The sequence below is a fragment of the Bos indicus x Bos taurus genome, chromosome 17 (genome assembly GCF_003369695.1).
Source record: "Bos indicus x Bos taurus breed Angus x Brahman F1 hybrid chromosome 17, Bos_hybrid_MaternalHap_v2.0, whole genome shotgun sequence".
In the NCBI taxonomy this organism is placed as follows: Eukaryota; Metazoa; Chordata; class Mammalia; order Artiodactyla; family Bovidae; genus Bos; species Bos indicus x Bos taurus.
This window is the reverse complement of record NC_040092.1, coordinates 15,750,048-15,769,105: the sequence shown is the minus strand read 5'-3', so window position 1 is coordinate 15,769,105 and position 19,058 is coordinate 15,750,048. Positions and strand designations below refer to the sequence as shown.

Below are 19,058 nucleotides of genomic sequence, written 5' to 3'. Positions count from 1 at the left end.
GTCACTTGAGAATGGGTTAAGGAAAAATTACTAAGAAAAGTAACCATCCCAAAATTACAGGAATCTTTTCTCCTCAGAGAGCAAGTGAGTGTTTGTAATTGTTAATATCTCTTTTGTGGGGAAGGGGAGGAAGGAGATAGATGATTTAAAAGGAAAGAGCTTGTTCTCACTCTCACTCAGTTCATACTAAGAATCAGAAATAAATCTCATTCAAACTATGTTAAAAGGATATTTAAGATTCCTATAACTGTTAGAGATGTGATCTTTAAAAAGAAACAAATAAGCAGTATGCTATAGTGCAGTGCCTCCCAACCAGAGAGAGATGCCCACCAGGGGACATTCGGGAATGTCTGCAGACTTTTAATATCGTCTTAACTTGGGACGTGCTACTGGCATCTGTTGGGTCAGCCAGGGATGTTGCTAAACATCCTACAACACACAAGGTAGCCTCTCAAAACCAAGAATTATCTGGCTCATTGTCAGTAGTGCTGAGGTTGAAAGATCCTGGTGTAGTGGAAATAGCATGTGCTGTTTCTGAAATCAGATAGAAATGGGTCTGTATCCCAGCTCTAATCTTTATTAGCTATATGACCATGAGGATATATATTGTGATATATCAAAAATATGTGAATATTTTTGGCTGAATGGATACATTAATTTCCTTAAGTCTCAATTTCTTCATCTATAAAATGGTGATGGTAACAATACTTCATGAGTGAATAGAATGAACAAGTGAATGAGATTGTTTGTAGGATTAGAGATGACCCTACTCACAGTGCCTGGAACATGTGAGTGTTCAGGAAATAGTAACTGAACTGATGCTGATGATGATAAATAAAATTCTACCAGAGGGTTCTTCTGCTTTGCCTGAACGTTCCTCTTCCATGAATCTGGTAACCTGAGTTCTGTTCCCCAACCCAAATCAGGTTACACGACAGATCCATGAGCATGAGCAGGAGAACGAGTTGCGGGAACAGATGTCAGGTTATAAGCGGATGCGGCGCCAGCACCAGAAGCAGCTGATCGCCCTGGAGAACAAGTTGAAGGCTGAGATGGACGAGCACCGCCTCAAGCTACAGAAAGAGGTGGAGACGCATGCCAACAACTCGTCCATCGAGCTGGAGAAGCTGGCCAAGAAGCAAGTGGCTATCATAGAAAAGGAGGTCAGTATACACACTCATGCCCTTGTACCACAGCCAAGCCAAGCCTGTCCCAGTCAGCCACATCCTGTGAGCAGGAGGCAGGTGTATTGTGCTTTTTAGTGATGGAGGAACAGGGTTGCTTTGGGGAAGAGGGGTCCAGGTTTTATGAGGCTACTTAAATTTGTCATTATAAGTTCAAATAGTAAATGAAAGTATATATTGCATCCTTGTCTTTTCAATTGTATTCTGAGCATCAGTTCCCTGATGGAGGTATGATACAAATGAAAAGAAACAAGATGCTTCTATCCTATGGAAACTTGCACCTTTCAGGTCTGTTACTGTGTGCCTGCCTCATACAGTCCTCTTCAAAAGAAAACTGCTCTACAAATAGTCCCTTTTAGTGGTGACTGGCCTACGAATGGGCACCTTACCTTGGTAAATGGCAGCAAATAGTTGATCTGGCTACTGTTGGGTCTTCTAGGAACATCTTTCTTCCCCATCCAGGTTCTAAACTAATTTTAAAAACAGACAAGATGGGGGACTACCCTGGTGGTCCAGTGACTAAGACTCCATGCTCCCAATGCAACGGACCCAGGTTCAATCCCTGGTCAGAGAACTAGATCCCACGTGCTGTAACTAAAGGTCCCGCATGCCACAACTAAGACCTTGCACAGCCAAATAAATTTAAAAAAAAATTTTTTAAGACAGAAGGGTAATGCAGATAGTCAAAATATCTCTTTATTACCAATAAATGTTAGAGAAGTGATTTATATCTGAAGGGAAATGGGCCTAACAATCCCAAACAAAATTAAACAGACTCACCCACCCAGGCACTGGCAGTACTAAACCAGTTGCCTTTCCCACCCCGATAAGACTTATATAGTTACATAGTGTGGGAAAGCAGGAATGAATTTGTGCTCCCTGGGGATGGAGTGACTGGGGACAGGGTGTCAGGGGTGCTTCAGTAATCAGGCTCACTAGCTGTCTCTCTCTCTCTACATGGGAGGAAACATCAGAATTGTAGGATCATTCCCCCAAACAGCCACCAATCTAGAGGCAGTGTGTCATGAAAACCTCTGCCCAAACAGGGGTAATATTGATTAAATAAGCCAGTCAGTCTTTCTTGGGAATTAGATTTGGTAAATATGTGGAAAAAATTGTTCATAATGGAAAAACTGTTAATAATAGAAGATAAAAGTGAAAAGATTCATAGAAAGAACCAAGACGCATACTTCCCCCCTCTATTCTCTAAGTATATCATCTTACACATGTACTTCACCTATGGTTCCGTTAAGCTTAGATTTGGTCACTTTCAGGAGCCAGTATTGGTTGGGTTATCTTTTATTTGGTCTATTTTTTCCCTTCCAAGTACTAACCAGGCCCGACCCTGTTTAGCTTCTGAGATCAGATGAGATTGGATGCATTCAGGCTTATATGGCCAAAGACTAGTCTATTTTCTATCCATCTAGGAGTCCTCAAAATGTCCTGATACCCAACTATTGTGGATTATAGCAGATCCTTCAGAAAACAAAAAGTCATTAATTTTTGCCTGTTATACTAAAGATGACCTCATTCAGATATCTGATGGTTGAAGTAACCAATTAGAGAGTTAAATTCTTGAGGGGAAAGAAAGAAACTGGCCAGTCATGGTTATTTATCTATTTTATACTTTAGCCCTTCGGCCACCAGCAGTATAATGAAGAGTTTTTATTATAATCCTTGGTCCACCTTTCATCCCATTTATTTTATGTATGTGTCCAATAAAACACATTTACAGTTTACCTTCATGTTTTTCCCATAATTGGGAATATATTTTTTGATGGTATAAGTTTTAAAAATTTTTTGTTTAAGATACAAGAGAATCAAAACAGGTATTTCCTTTTCTGTGTTTTATGAATTATGTGTTCAAAAAAATTATGCTGTTCGGTACTTTTGGACTCTTTGAATGCATTGGAGAATAGACAGCTGAATTCTGTGTTAAGAACAATTCATCCTATATTATATTTGTTGTTTTATCAGGCAAAGGTAGCTGCAGCAGATGAGAAGAAGTTCCAGCAACAGATCTTGGCCCAGCAAAAGAAAGACTTGACAACTTTCTTAGAAAGTCAGAAGAAGCAGTATAAGATTTGTAAGGAAAAAATAAAAGAGGTAAGCATACCATTATTTTGCAGTCATCAAGTTGCCATTAGAATGACTAGAACTTAATTCATCTTACATTGTGAACAATATCGTAACCCATTAATGCTCAAACTTTCTAATATCATCACCTGAAGTGATTATTAAAACAGATTGCTAACCCACTACTAGATGTTCTGATTCAGTGAATCTGGGGTGAAGTTTGAGATGTTCATTCCTAACAAATTCCCACATGATGCTCATGGTGCTTGTCCAGGAACACTTCAGGAACCCTCTAAACCATTCTTGCCTATTTCTGGTTTATTCTTCACATGTCAGCCAGTGATCTTTTCAAACCATAAGTTTTCAAACCATCATATCACTTCATGAGTATAATATTTATTGACTTTTCATTGCTCTTTCATTTGTATTTGCTCATTGATCAAAATACTAGAAGTCCCTATGTGGTCAGCTACCAGCCTCCCTTCTTACCTCATACCAACTTTCCCTTCACCTCTTACCCATCCCAGCTCAGCACTACTCCTGCCACAGTTGTCACCTTTGGGTCCTTTAGCTCTGCCCATCTCCACAGTCTTCACTCACACTCTTTCTTCCACCAAGGTGCTCTCTGCATCCCCATCCCTACTCCCAATCCCTTTCCAGCCTCCTTGTAAGACTAAGGATTGTTTATTAGTACCATAACTTAAATTTCACTTCCCCAGGAAAACCTTCCCTTGACTGCCTTGACCAAGATAGGTACCTCTGGTATTATAACACTAATTTTCTGTTTTATATGTATCTATATATAGATATATGATTATTTGAGCTATTTTACCCTACTAGCCAGTAAGCAGTAAGAGCAAAGACCATATGTCTTTTTTCTTTGTGTCATTACTTCCCTGTGCCTGGTACATGTGAAATATTTGATCAGTGAGTAAGTGATTCTTTAGTATTAGGTTGAAGACCTCTAGTGGACTTAGTTCCTCTGAGGAACTGCAGTTTGAACTGGAAGCTCGAGTGACTTCACTTCTTCTTTTACCAGGACTTACAGCTGAATTGCTTGCAGGTCCATAGACATTCCTTCTCATAAGACTTAGGGTTTCTCACTTGTGGACTACTAGTGTATTAAGGCTTAACAGAAGTCAGATGGGACTTGATTTAGTATATGAAATCAGTCACTTGGGCACATATTCCAAGTTAACAGTATGAGAGTTAGCTAGGTTCCTTTTCAGTTGTTTTTTTTTTTTTAAACAGTTATTTTTAAATCAATAACTAAAAGCAAGTGCCTTGGGGTTTGCTCTGCCCAGATGGGTCACTGGTAGTTGTTGGAACTGACAGAAATTTCTATCTAACCTGCACTGCCAGAATGAGAATCATCTCTGTCTGACACTGTAAGGTCTGGAAAACTAGGCTATGGAGAGAAATAGCCCAACTAAGAAGGTTTACATGCTCTCCGTTTTCTCTTACTTATTTCTTGATCTGGATTATTATATCCTAATAGATGTTACTAGATCACAGAGATAAACCTGATTTTTCAGTAACAAATTTTGGAATTTTCTCAACTGCAGATAGATTTTTACTTACAGCTCCATGTGTTTTCTCATGTTCTGGAAGCCATATTTATGGCTGCAGCCACCATTTTGAGCATTTGTACCACTAAGGTATTTGGAGCTTTGTATGAACTCCATCTTTAGAAGATGCTCCCACAGAACAGCGTTCGAGAGTCCCCACTCAGTCCTCAGGCATAGAGCTATTTTGGGTTTGCCATACTCAGATTTATGAGTGCTAAAGACCACGGGCCTAAGCGTACAAGTCTTTCACATTCTCATGAAGAAAAACAAACCTACACTCAATTTAAGACAGCCTCTATAATACTTTCTCTATGCAAAGCTAGTATTACTCCTTATGAAGTAAAGCTTAGTTCAGACTGTTGACTTCCCTGGTGGTCCAGTGACTAAGACTTTGCCTTTTAGTGTAGGGGGTTCTATCCCTGGTAGGGAAGCTAAGATCCCACATACCTCTGTGTCAAAAACCAAAACATTAAAAAAAAAAGAAGCAATATTGTAACAGATTCAATAAAGACTCTAAAAATGGTCCACATCAAAAAAAAAAAAATCTTTAGAAAAAGAAAATGTCATGTATGCTTAAATATTGATATAAAAGGTATCATCCTAAAAAAATAAAATAAAAGGTATAATCCTTGAGATGACAGAACAATCTCCATTATCCCTACTGTTGATAGATAACTGGGGTCTGGGTAATCCAGAATGATGGATGATCCAGAAATAATTTATTTTTGATTTTGAAATGAATTTTTATGATCATATTGCAGTTTAGATGTCCAATATAGTGGTTAATGCCAAACCTAGTAGTGAAGTCACAGCATCTAGATCCCAGCTTACTCCATAATGGAAATAGCTCTTGTTCTTGTTGATTCTAATATTTCACTTGAGATTTCACTGGAACAGGAAAATTGAAAGTTGATTTACAAATACTTCTTAGCTAAGTGCCAAAACAATCTAAACAGTGTGTGACATCCACATTACAAAACATAAGTAAAATAGGTATAAATAAAAGATTTCAACTGAATAGTTAACCAGATATTAAAGGTCCAGCTTGTAGTTGGACCTTTATGAACAGTATGAACAAAGGATGCCCAATACTTTCTCTAAAAGTGATCTTCTTACTTTCCCCATAGACTAACATCTTCTTAACTGCTCTGATTTACTGCTTTCTTCCCTTCACTCATATGATCTAAAACAATTATGTATTTTGTTCTTTTGGAAATATCAGATCAGATCAGTCACTCAGTCGTGTCTGACTCGTTGCAACTCCATGAATCACAGCACGCCAGGCCTCCCTGTCCATCACCAACACCCGGAGTTCACTGAGACTCACGTCCACCGATTCAGTGATGCCATCCAGCCATCTCATCCTCTGTCGTCCCCTTCTCTTCTTGCCCCCAATCCCTCCCAGCATCAGAGTCTTTTCCAGTGAGTCAACTCTTCGCATGAGGTGGCCAAAGGACTGGAGTTTCAGCTTTAGCATCATTCCTTCCAAAGAAATCCCAGGGCTGATCTCCTTCAGAATGGACTGGTTGGATCTCCTTGCAGTCCAAGGGACTCTCAAGAGTCTTCTCCAGCACCACAGTTCAAAAGCATCAATTCTTCAGTGCTCAGCCTTCTTCACAGTCCAACTCTCACATCCATACATGACCACAGGAAAAACCATAGCCTTGACTAGACAGACCTTTGTTGGCAAAGTAATGTCTCTGACTTTTGAGTATGCTATCTAGGTTGGTCTTAACTTTCCTTCCAAGGAGTAAGCGTCTTTTAATTTCATGGCTGCAGTCACCATCTGTAGTGATTTTGGAGCCCAGAAATATAAAGTCTGACACTGTTTCCACTGTTTCCCCATCTATTTCCCATGAAGTGGTGGGACCGGATGCCATGATCTTCGTTTTCTGAATGTTGAGCTTTAAGCCAACTTTTTCACTCTCCACTTTCACCTTCATCAAGAGGCTTTTGAGTTCCTCTTCACTTTCTGCCATAAGGGTGGTGTCATCTGCATATCTGAGGTGATTGATATTTCTCCCAGCAATCTTGATTCCAGCTTGTGCTTCTTCCAGCCCAGCATTTCTCAGGATGTACTCTGCATATAAGTTAAATAAACAAGGTGACAATATACAGCCTTGACGAACTCCTTTTCCTATTTGGAACCAGTCTGTTGTTCCATGTCCAGTTCTAATTGTTGCTTCCTGACCTGCATACAAATATCTCAAGAGGCAGATCAGGTGGTCTAATACCAAATGAAGAATGCTTTTTCCTAAAATTCAAACTAGCGACATTTGCAGTATTACCTCCCGCCTGTGACATCTATGTACTTCTCTCCATCTTGTCACCACCTCCTTTGTCCAAGCTACAATTATATCTCATCTGGACTTTGTGATAGCTTCCTAGCTGTCTCCATGGACATGCTCTTGCCTCCTTCATTCTGTTTTCCACATGGCAGCCAGAGTCATCTTTTTTGAAATGCATCTCATTATGACACCCCCACGTATATATAAAATCCATTTCTCCTGTGCTAAGGCTCAGTATCCTTAACTTGGCCTGTAAGACTTCCAGTGGTCCTGCCTACCAGTCCAGCTTCATCTCATGTCACACTGTATCACCTGCCCTGACCTTCTCTCAGTTCCTTAACTGTACCATGTTTCAATTAACCTTCCCTAGCAATTTTGCACATGCTGTTTCCTCTGCCCAGAGTATTCTTCCCTGTCCTTTCTCGCTACAGATTTTTGAAATTTCAGCTTAGTTGTTACCAAGGTCAAATATATTTTATTAAACACTCTTCAAACCAAGTACTTCAACTACACAGTAGTTATTATCACAGTAATCTTCACTTAATTTCTGTGGTTCTTTGATTTATTTTTGATTCTAGACTGTAAAGCCCCATGATGGCGGATACTATGTTTGCTCACCGTTGTCTCCTTTGCCTTGCACAGCATCTGTTGCATGATAAGAACTCAGCAAGCATATATTGGTTAAATGAGTGAACCCATGATTTCTGAGCGTGAGAAGACAGAGACATGAATGCTAACATGTCTCCCTCTCAACGGATTAAAAAAAAAAAAAGGGAGAGGGACGTATGGCAGGGGAGTGTTTTTTGCAACACCAAGACTTTCTGACCTTACATTCTCAGTTGCTTTCAAAAATAATGTAATCTACATTGCAATAAGCTATTATAGTTCCTTTTGCCTGATGAGCTTAGCTTTCTTTTTTTTTTTTTTTTGGTTTTTGGTTTTGTGAAGGAGATGAATGAGGACCATAGCACACCCAAGAAGGAAAAGCAAGAGCGGATATCTAAGCATAAAGAGAACTTGCAGCACACACAGGCTGAAGAGGAAGCCCACCTTCTCACTCAGCAGAGACTGTACTATGACAAAAACTGTCGTTTCTTCAAGCGGAAAATAATGATCAAGCGGCATGAAGTGGAGCAGCAGAATATTCGGGAGGTATGTATTTTGTCCACAACTATCGTCATTAACTTATGAAGACATAAGTTAATTTGTGAGGACCATGACTGTGTCTGTTTTGACCATACCTATATCCTTAACCTATACAGACTTCAGTGTGATGCCTGACACAAAGCAGATAGACAAAAGTGAAAGGGAATGAGTTTACCATTGATCAGAGAAAGCCCATTTACAGAACAAGGAATCAACTTTTTCCAAATAAAATTTTCTTGAACACCTATTATAAGCCAAATTCATGCAGTGGAGAATCAAAAGAAGTAGAATAGAGAATTTTTGCTTTTAGCCTGTTTGTCAAAGACTTGAGTTTTTGTGACTCTCTCTGAAGCACTTAAAAGAACAGAATGGTGCTCTACAGTTAAGGTAATTCATTCAGTCATCCAGCACTTACAGAGTGCCTTCTTACTTACTGGAGATGCCAGGGCTATTTAAATGCTATCCTCCCTACCTTCAGCTTTCTCTGAAGACACGAGAAATAGACACGTAACACGCTAATCACAGTGTAATATGTTGTCTACCATAGTAGACATAAATAAATTCTGACAGGCATATAGTCATGAAAGGGCTTGGAAGAGTCTGTGATTGAAGAGGAGTTGTGTGTTCTGAGTGTGTGGAGTGGAGTGTTAGAGCAGGAACAGTTGGAAGCAGAATGGAGGGCGGAGGGCCTTGATTCTGAAGGCAAGGCTTTTAGATTTCAGCCTGAAGTCAGTTGCATGGGTATGAGAGGTGTGTTTTTTTTTAATTGAAGGATAATTGCTCTACAATATTGAGTGAAGTAAGTCAAAATGAGAGAATTTTAAGCAGAGAAATGACAATGAGAGTTTTTCTTTGTTTTGAAGAATGAATGCCTCAGCGTTGAAGATAGCCTAGAGTGGTACAAGGCAAAATACAGTGAGGTCAGTAAGAATGCCTTTTCTCTAGTTCTACCTGGAAGAAGCAGTGGGGATATAGATTAGATCTGAGTGACATTTCTAAAGCAGAAATGACAGTAATTCAAACCAAATGCTGTGAGAATTTCAGAAATAAGAAGAGTCAAAAAATGAATGCAGAGTTTCTAAATTGGACGAATATGATGTTATTCGCTGAGACGAGGAATACAGAATGTGAATTGGTTGCAGAGACAAAGTTCAGTAGGAAATCACTGTGACCTGGAGTAATACGAGAAGCCCTCAAGTGAGCTAGCACATTGGTAAAATTATCAAAGTCAGATTAAAAACCCAGTGTTAGGCTGCAGGAGGGAAACAAGCCCTTCGGCACATTTAATGAGAATGTGAATTGGTGTAAGCTTTTTGGAGAGCAGTATTCAAATGGGAAGAAAAAGAGCAAACTAAAATTTATTGAACACATAATCATGGGCCAGGCTCAGGCTGTTTATCTATGTTATCTCATCTTATTGGAAGAGGGAGAAACTGAACATTTTTGAGCCAGGCAGTGAGTGATATGGCTAACATTCTACTTTACAGAGATTAGCCCAGTTTGGTGGTGATGCACAGATTGATTAGAGCATGCATGGTCAGTGGGAGCAGTATAACCCCCTGGGGAGTAAAAAGGGAGTTCTTGTGGAGGAGGGGATATTATAGTGACTTGTGGCTCTCTGAAGGGCTACAGTACATAAAAAGATATGCAGTACATGTTTGTTATTAGCATTTCAATGGTGATGATGATCAGGGAAGGGTGGAGGCTAAAAAGGCCCCTGATGGAAATAATGGGGGAGAAAAAAGGTTGAGAAACATTGAATTTAGAGGGAATAAACTAGAAGCAAAGAGATCCGGTGGGAGGAATAGGCTATAGACACAGATAGGGTGTTAGCTGGCAAAAGAGAGATGGGTTTGAAACATTTTGAAGTATAAAATAAGCTGGACTTGGCATACAGAAGGATATGAGAAAGAGATGAGGGTAGAGTCAAAGTTATTTCTAGGATTTAAGAGCTGGGGAAATGTAGATTTGGGCAGAAACAGAGAAGCTTAGAGAGAGATATTGGTAAGAAACTGGTTAATTCAATATTACATGTGTTGAGTTTGTTAGAAGGCTAAAAATTTCAAATCAAAAAGTCCAATAGCCAGTTACAAACAAGGTATTTGGGATTCTTTCCATCTGGCAGTTATTATTTTTGTTCCAGTGTCACGTATTTGGAAGAAGTCTGAGATTAAGGGGCAGTTAGTGCCAATAAAAACTATAGAAGACAATTATTCCTCCAAATGATAAAAACTATATTCATTAGTATCAGGTTCTAACCTACTGGGTGAAGAATAACTCTACAAGGGTTTATTTCTGAAAAGTCTAGGTTTTCCTTTGTTTAGTCTTATCCTGGAGCCACCTCAGTGAAAATGTTCAGTTTTTGTCTTCTATTTATAAAAGAACATTGAAAATGACAAATGCAGAAAAACACTGAGTTGTGAAAGTGCTTGATAATCCCATCCCACCCATTTTCTCCCCTGAGACAGTCACCATTAATTTGGCAGATATATTACCAGAGTTTTTTCAGATATGCATGTGTGTGTGTGTACAACTTATATATTATATATAACTTTAATCTTACAAAAATAAGATTATGTTAGTACCAGTGGGTTTATTTGATTTGCAAGCAATAGAAACAAACTGACTGACTTAGCGTGGAAAGTAATTAATTGGAAGGATATGGGGTAGATGACAGAGCTGAAGACCCAAGCTGGAAAAGATGAAGAATCAAGCTGGGAAAGCAACTTCGTGACCTAGAGGGCAAGAGCTAATTGACATTCCTCAAGACACTGCCATTTGGATGTACCTCTTCCAACCATGTTTCATCTTTGTATCATTTTTGCTTAAGACTCAAATTCCTAGGAGAGATAGCCCTTGATTGGGTAATGTGCTTATTCACTTACTCAGTAGTCTCTCTGATTTCCACATAGGGTGGAGTAGTTTCTGAAGCAAAAAGAGGAGCCTGTTAACAAAAAGAAGGGAAAATGGATACTGAACCTACAAAAATATCCAGTTTACTCTTTCATAACTCTCTTTCCGTTTGTATTATTTTTCATTTACTATCTAAAACCTATAACTCTGCTTCATTCTTTTTAATCATCAATAGTATTTTTTGGTATGGCTATAGAATAATTTATTTAATGAAGCACTTCTCTGGGTATTTTGTTGGAGTTGTGCAATATCACTTTTTACGTGTAAGCAAGTATTTTGTAGGATATAATATTCTCAGGAGGAGAATTTTTAGGTGCCCTCTAAGGATTTATAACTCCCACCAAGAAAAACTACTTGTTTTCCTCTACCTTTGCCAAAACTGAGAATTAGTAATCTTCCCCACCCCCCACTTTTTTTTTTTTTGGTAGACTTTAAATTTTTTTTAGCCTTGCCACACAGCATGCAAGATCTTAGTTCCCCAATTAGAGATCAAACCCATGCGCCCTGCAGTGAAAGTATGGAGTCTTAACCACTGGACCTCCAGGGAAGTCCCCAGCATTCCTTTTTGTTAATGAAAACATTTAAAAAGATCACCTTAGGCTGAGTTGAGCCTCTTTTATCGTCACTACACGTCAGTGCTCATTGTTTCCTAACCAGTTATGCAGCTAAGAACTGAAGCTAAGAAAATATTAAATGTCATAGGCTAACAACATCCCCACTTATATTTTGAATTCTCATTCTTACTCAGTGTCAGTGGGCATGAACACAAAAATTTTTGAGTCAGATCAGATGCTTTTAAAGAAGTCAATAGTACGTCCATAGAAACTTAAATAGAATGCTTGAATCATGATTGGGGAAGGTTTGTTTGGGGATACACCCTAGATCCACATCTCAGAGGAAGTAGGTTCAAATAATGTGTACAGAAATGTGTTTTGTGGCCATGGTGTACTGTCATGGCCATATGTTGTATGTATGTTTCACCCCTAAGCTCACATCAGCCTGATGTGATGCTCAATGTATGTGATGTGGGCTGGGGTAAAGGGAGCTGCCTTCTTATCTTATACTCCCTCCAAGGCATATATACCTGGAGTGCACAGAATCACCTTTACTGTGAAATTTGTTTTTGTATTTTTGCTCAGCTAATTTTATTGACTTTATAAAAGCTAGAATATGGCCCTACTATATATATTATATCATTTGTACAGACTAAGCAACCATTGCATCATGTCTAGCTAGAGCAGAGGGACTCTTCAGAATATTGTATTCCAGACTGAAACAGCATAAAACAGAAAAACATAAGCCATTCTTTGGGACATTTTTAGTGGAAAATGTTGAAAAGCTAAAAACCTGAGTTTTAGCTTCAATTCTACTTTATAGAAATTATGTAACCTTATGTTAGCCCTTCCATTCCCAAATGCCTTACTATCATATATAAAAATGGTTAAATCCTAACAGTCTTACCACTGCATAAGGATTGCAGCTAGGATTGAGGAAGATATATAAAATCACTTTTAATAATTGAGAGCACACTACACATTATTATGTAGGTACAGCAATGGGCTCATAATAAGCTGAATAATGGTTTTTTCCCATAGTGTAAAATGTTATAGGCAGCTTAACATCTCTGCAACTCAGACATATGAATTAAAGATAATTAATTAAAGGTAATTTCTATTATAATTGTAATAGAAAAAACATTTCAGTATTATTTTTCTCTCACCTTTTAAATAGTTTATAGTATCTAGATTTGTTATTGTATGCCAGATATTCGCTTCTGAATGTAGAAAAATAGTAATGGCATGTTTATATATATTCTGAAGCATTTTCTTATGGTCTTTCCTTTCAACTTCACAAGACTGGTAGTTCACGATGGGTACTATTATCCGTACTTTACACTTGAGGAAACCAAAATGTAGATTTGAAGTCTTACCAAATGCCATACATAATGAGTCAATGGAAAAGCTAAAACTGACTCACACCCTGAATTATTTTTCCACTGATACTCAAACTTTAGTACATATCAGACTTACCTGGGTGGCATGTTATCAAGTACAGGTGATTCTGATGCAGATATTCCAAGGACAACATCCTGAAGCATTCCGTTAAACAGAGAAGCAATTGTTTTCTTCTGAAAGTGCTGTTTGCTTTGTATCTTTTTCCCCCTGTGAATTTCTGAGCTCTGGACAGCTCAGACTCAGTTTGAACTTCTCCATTTAGGAAAATGTGTGAAATGTATAAATGCCCAATACTGGGGCTCCTGGTACTCAAAGACTGAAGATGATAGTGTTCTAGGAACAGAATCTTGAGCCATCCAAAAAGCTTTCCTTGGCTTTAGTCTCTGAGAGGCCCTCACCATCCTTTGGTGCCACCTAGGGGCCAGTTGCCTGGAAAATCCCTTGGACGGAGGAGCCTGGTAGGCTACAGTCCAGGGGGTCGCGAAGAGTCGGACACGACTGAGCGAATTCACTTTCACTTTTCACTCTCATGCACTGGAGAGGGAAATGGCAACCCACTCCAGTGTTCTTGCCTGGAGAATCCCAGGGACGGGAGCCTGGTGGACTGCCGTCTGTGGGGTCGCACAGAGTCGGACACAACTGACGTGACTTAGCAGCAGCAGCAGGGGCCAGTTAGTGATTTTTAAAAGACATTTGATGGTCCAGGTAAGGAAGGAAAAGAAAAACGTGGGAGAGGATGTGGGGAGATACTCTGGAGATGATCTTTTATTGTTTGTAACAAATGTAAATGGCATTTATACTCCAGGTATTTCCCCACTAGAAAATAAGCCCATGAGGGTATGTACTTGTTCACTGGACCCTTCTTCGTGCCTAAAACAGTGCCCAACATACAGAAAATGCTCAACAAATATCTGTTGAATAAGTAAATGAATGACTAGCAACTTTGCTCCAGTAACAGATACTGTGCTGTTTAAAGGACTTCTCTTCAAGTGAATGGAAGGCCCAAACACACAAGATATTTCTCAACCATGCCAGGGCACAAATATTAATGATATCTCTATGAAAATGATCTTGCATTTTCTCCATAGTGGATGCCATTGGAAAAGAGAGGCACCCTATTGTTCTGATATAAAGTTCAGCTCAAGGGCTTTCTCCTTTCCTTGCTCTTCTTAACTAGTAGTGATAACATTCTTTTTGGAAATCTTCTAGCAAATAATCTTCATCTCTTTTGTATCTCTTACCACTTCCAACCTTGCACTTTGGGGAAAAAAAATAAATAAACATAAAATTTATGTCCCTGTATTAATCAAGCTTCTTTTGTTTGTGTCTTACTAAAATTTATTTGAGCTGGCTAAAACCAAAACCAAGGTATTTTCTACAGAAAGATAGGAATGTTTCATAAAGCCCAGTAGCAATAACATATCTGGACCTATACGGAGAGCTTAGAACCAGTTAGGAACTTGGGTAGCAGTATATTTCCTGCCCTTCTTTCTTCTCTTTATCATTCTTCTTGCTCTGAAGCTCAGCTTTATCTAATCCTTAGCCCTTATAGCAGCAGGTGGCTTCCACATATGTAGTTCTTAATATGCCCCTCAGTTCTAACCACACACACACAGATTAACTGTCCCTGAATCCAAATTCCCAGGAGAGAAGATAGACTGATTCAGTGTGCTGTGAGCTGAGCATATACTTTCATAAGTGTCTACTACATTTCCCTGTCAGGGTGTTAGCAAGTTGGCCACCAAGTCATGGCTTAGTAAATATGTTTATGTACCCAGAGAACATGGTTCACAGCTTTGATACACTGCCATTCAGGAAATATTCTTGAATTCGTGAATAAAAAAGTTTCACCCAACTTCCTCCTCCCCCTTTTTTTTTTAATTCTAGTTTCCTTTCTTTCTCCCTTCAACAAAAGAGGAAGACATGAGTAAAACTGGGAGGAGCAGAATGATTAGCTCTAGAAATGACCAAACAGACTGTAATGGAAAAGATGAATGGGGAAAGATCTCATCTGCTTTTCCCCAGTGAGCGCTGACCTCTGAGATTTTGAAAAATAGATAATTGGCCTACTTTTGATACATGCAAAAGCAGAGTATTTCCCCCAAAACTAGGAACATTGCAGACATGATCAGTTTAATAGAGTGATTCTCAACTCTGACTGCATATTAGATCTACCTGTCACTTTTCACTTTCATGCATTGGAGGAGGAAATGGCAACCCACTCCAGTATTCTTGCCTGGAGAATCCCAGGGACGGGGGAGCCTGGTGGGCTGCCGTCTATGGGGTCGCACAGAGTCGGAAACGACTGAAGCGACTTAGCAGCAGCAGCAGCAACAGAGAACTCTTAGGGCTCCCCTGTTGACTCAGTGGTAAAGAATCCACCTGCCAAGCCAACGTGGGTTCAGTCCCTGGGTCAGGAAGATCCCCTGAAGAAGGAAATAGCAACCAACTCCAGTATTCTTGCCTGTGAAATTTTATGGACAGAGGAGCCTGGCAGGCTATAGTCCCGTGGGGTCACAAAGTGTTGGACACAGCTTAGCAACGAAACAGTAGCAGAGAATTCTTAAAACTATTGATGTCAGGGTCACACTCCACTCAGTTTTCAGAATTTCAGGTTATGAGACTCAGACATCTTTTGGTTTAAAAGCTTCCTCACATGATTTTAATGGGCAGGCAGCCAGCCAGCCTAACTAAATAAATGTTTATTTAGACCCATGCATAACACATCACCTAATTAAGGCTCTCCGCAGCTCTGTGAGGTAAGAAGGGGTCAGGCAGAATTAATCCCATTTTACAGGTGGAGTGGTTGTGGTGGCTCTGAAGATGCCCAAGTTGTAAATGGTGGAACATACAGAATCTCAGTCTCCAGGGATTGTTCATCTAGTCTTATTAAGTCATGCTCCCAAACACTAATGGGCAATTAAGAGACAGTTAACAGTGCTATTCCTTGCCATCCCTTACTGAGTGGTGACTTTCCTCCAGTTCATCTCCATTCATCTCTCTCCATGTACTTTTTGTTGCTAAATGCAGGAACTAAATAAAAAGAGGACACAGAAGGAGATGGAGCATGCCATGCTGATTCGGCACGACGAGTCCACCCGAGAGCTCGAGTACAGGCAGCTGCACACGTTACAGAAACTCCGCATGGATCTGATCCGGCTACAGCACCAGACTGAACTGGAAAACCAGCTGGAGTACAATAAGAGGCGAGAAAGGGAACTGCACAGAAAGCATGTCATGGAACTTCGGCAACAGCCAAAAAACTTAAAGGTGAGAAGAAATTCCCTGGTTTGTGTTCCAAAACACAGCTAGGCTATATCAGTGGTTCCTACACATGGATGACTGTCAGAGTCACCTGGGCAGCTCCATAAATTGCACTTTTCAGGGCCCCTCGGCTACTGAATCAGAAGCACAAGAGTCTAGGTATAACAGACTCCTAAAGGGATGTTTCTGGGCCATGTGATACCTCTGTTTTTTCTTTGTATCCATTATATACAACCTCTTTGACCCCCTTCATGACATTCTCTCTTTAAAATTATAACACATAAAATAAAAGCAGTCCATGGTTCTTATCCCAGGAAATGAGAAAGTTACCTGACAAAATATAGCAGATAAATTTTATCAGTCATGCCAGTCATATTATTGGTGTTAGTTACCTTGAGTGCTACTCTATTGAGAAAGACTCTAAGGCCATATCCACACTTAGTAACAAAGAGTATAATTTATTAGTGACATCTGTCCCGGGCATGGGAATCAGCAGTGACATACCAAGCATTTATTTTACCTACATTAGAAATAGAGAGCTCCTTTAGCCCTCACTAGCTCCAGAGAATTTTAGCCGACTGCTCATTAACAAGCTATGTGGACTAAGCCATTGCTATATGTCAAGGAAGTCATTGTCAGTATTTTCAAAGATACAAGGTCAACCTCAACCACACTGGCCATGCTTCTCTCTAGCTAGATGCCAACTTGTCTAATTAGTGATCCTTGTCTTCCAAATTCCTCCACATGTTCATGAAGTGTACATGTGACTATCAAGCAACATGATGGAATGCGTTTTGGACTAACAATTAAAAACCCCACCTTATCTTTGCCAAAATGCATATTTGATATTGCTATATGCAAGTAGTGGGAATGGGTTGTGGTGTGAAGTGTAATCCAGTGTTGTCCTTTATTGATTTGTCAAGGAGACACAGAGCAGTGAGAGATGACTTATATGTTGCTGTCCCCTTTCTTACTTGGAAATGGGGGAAAACAATTAAAAAGAGGTGAGGCAACAAGCAATAGAAGACACTGAAATTTTTAATTAGGAAACCACTGAAATAATGAACAAGCTTTTAACAAATTAAGCTTCACAATATTCCACAATCTTCTTCGAGTTGTGATTTTGTAAAAATTCGTTTTTTAAATCTATTTGTAAATTCAAAACAACTTCTATTCAGACAATAAAACCAAAAGTATTGGTGGAGTTAACTCCTGTCTGTGACTTATGTATTATTTTCATTGTCATTGACTAGTAGTATCAGTCACTGCACCAAAAGACAGTTGGTCCCAGAACCTATACTGTATGATAAGAATGGAAGACTTTCTGTGTTTACTGATGTGTCTTTATTTTCCTTTTGTCACTTTTTCTATACAGGCCATGGAAATGCAAATTAAAAAACAGTTTCAGGACACTTGCAAAGTACAGACCAAACAGTATAAAGCACTCAAGAATCACCAGTTGGAAGTTACTCCAAAGAATGAGCACAAAACAATCTTAAAGACACTGAAAGATGAGCAGACAAGAAAACTTGCCATTTTGGCAGAGCAGTATGAACAGAGTATAAATGAAATGATGGCCTCTCAAGCGGTAAGTGGTTTAGGTTCAGTGCCACAGCTTCAAGAGCTTTAGGAATCAAGAAAATTCAAGATCCAGCCTTTTGGTCCCAGGATGATTCTTGTGCACATTTAAGATATTGGTATTTTTCCACCCAAAGAACTGAAGGAAATGACGACGCTGAATAAAGCCAAGCCAGTGCGGATACTTGCTGGAGTGTGTTTTAAGAGATGGAATTCAAGGAATAATGCACTAAATGAGACCTGTGGCACATAGGTTCTTTGAGGGCACAGTGCGATAGATACTGCATTGTAATATCATAATTTCATTCACCAAAGATTTCACAGCTAATGTCAGGCACAAATGAATGAGACACACAGACACATTCATTTGGTAAAATCTTATTAAGCACCTATGCTCAGCACTCTGCTGGGCTCAGAGGTAAGAGTGATGAACTAGAGAGATGATAGTGGTCCCTGTCCTCACACACCTGTCAGTCAAGTAAGAAGGTCAGATAATTAAGCAATGAAAATAAAACATAAAAGTGCTTTGAACTGGGAGTTGCCAGGATCTATGGGAGGGTAAGTAGGAACAACTAATCTGGTCGAGGAAAAGCTTCTCATCAGGAGCCAAAAAGCATGAAGGAATTTATTGATGCAAACAGGTTACGTGGAAAAGGGCCTACAAAGACAGAGGCTCAAAGATAGAAAGTGTGCATTTGGGGAGTGAAAGAACTTTGGTATGAGCCCAAAAGTTCAAGGAGGAGGATTGTGGGAGCCCAAAATGGAGAAGTCATAACTTAGTGAGCCAGGGATGGGAATTTGCCCAGTAATTCAGTGAAGCTTTCACAAGGAGATGAATCTTAAAAACAGTAATAGTTGGTCAAATGAGCAGAAATGGAAAAGTTACTCCTGGCAGACAATACAGTATATGTAAAGATTCCAGGGCCTGAAAGAGGATGGTGCATTTGAGAAACGATGAGTAGTTGGTGGTAGAAGGATGACAGGCAGCTGGTGGATAGTCAGGGGTCACAGCCTCAAAAGCCAGCGGTGTGGACGTTGTTCTGTCAACAATGGAGAGCTGCTAAAAGGACTTGCCCAGTGGTCCAG

General features: G+C 39.5%; 1 protein-coding gene across 6 annotated transcripts in view; it reads left to right on the top strand.

Moving 5' to 3' along the window:
* The window catches only part of TAOK3 (TAO kinase 3), a 188,703-nt gene that overhangs the window by 160,778 nt on the left and 8,867 nt on the right, over nucleotides 1-19,058 (top strand). For all 6 annotated transcript variants that reach the window (XM_027566729.1, XM_027566728.1, XM_027566727.1 and 3 more), the window contains 5 exons: nucleotides 927-1,163; nucleotides 3,162-3,290; nucleotides 8,065-8,268; nucleotides 16,161-16,400; nucleotides 17,770-17,982. In XM_027566729.1, the coding sequence (XP_027422530.1) occupies nucleotides 927-1,163; nucleotides 3,162-3,290; nucleotides 8,065-8,268; nucleotides 16,161-16,400; nucleotides 17,770-17,982 (1,023 nt within the window). The remainder of the gene's footprint in view (nucleotides 1-926; nucleotides 1,164-3,161; nucleotides 3,291-8,064; nucleotides 8,269-16,160; nucleotides 16,401-17,769; nucleotides 17,983-19,058) is intronic.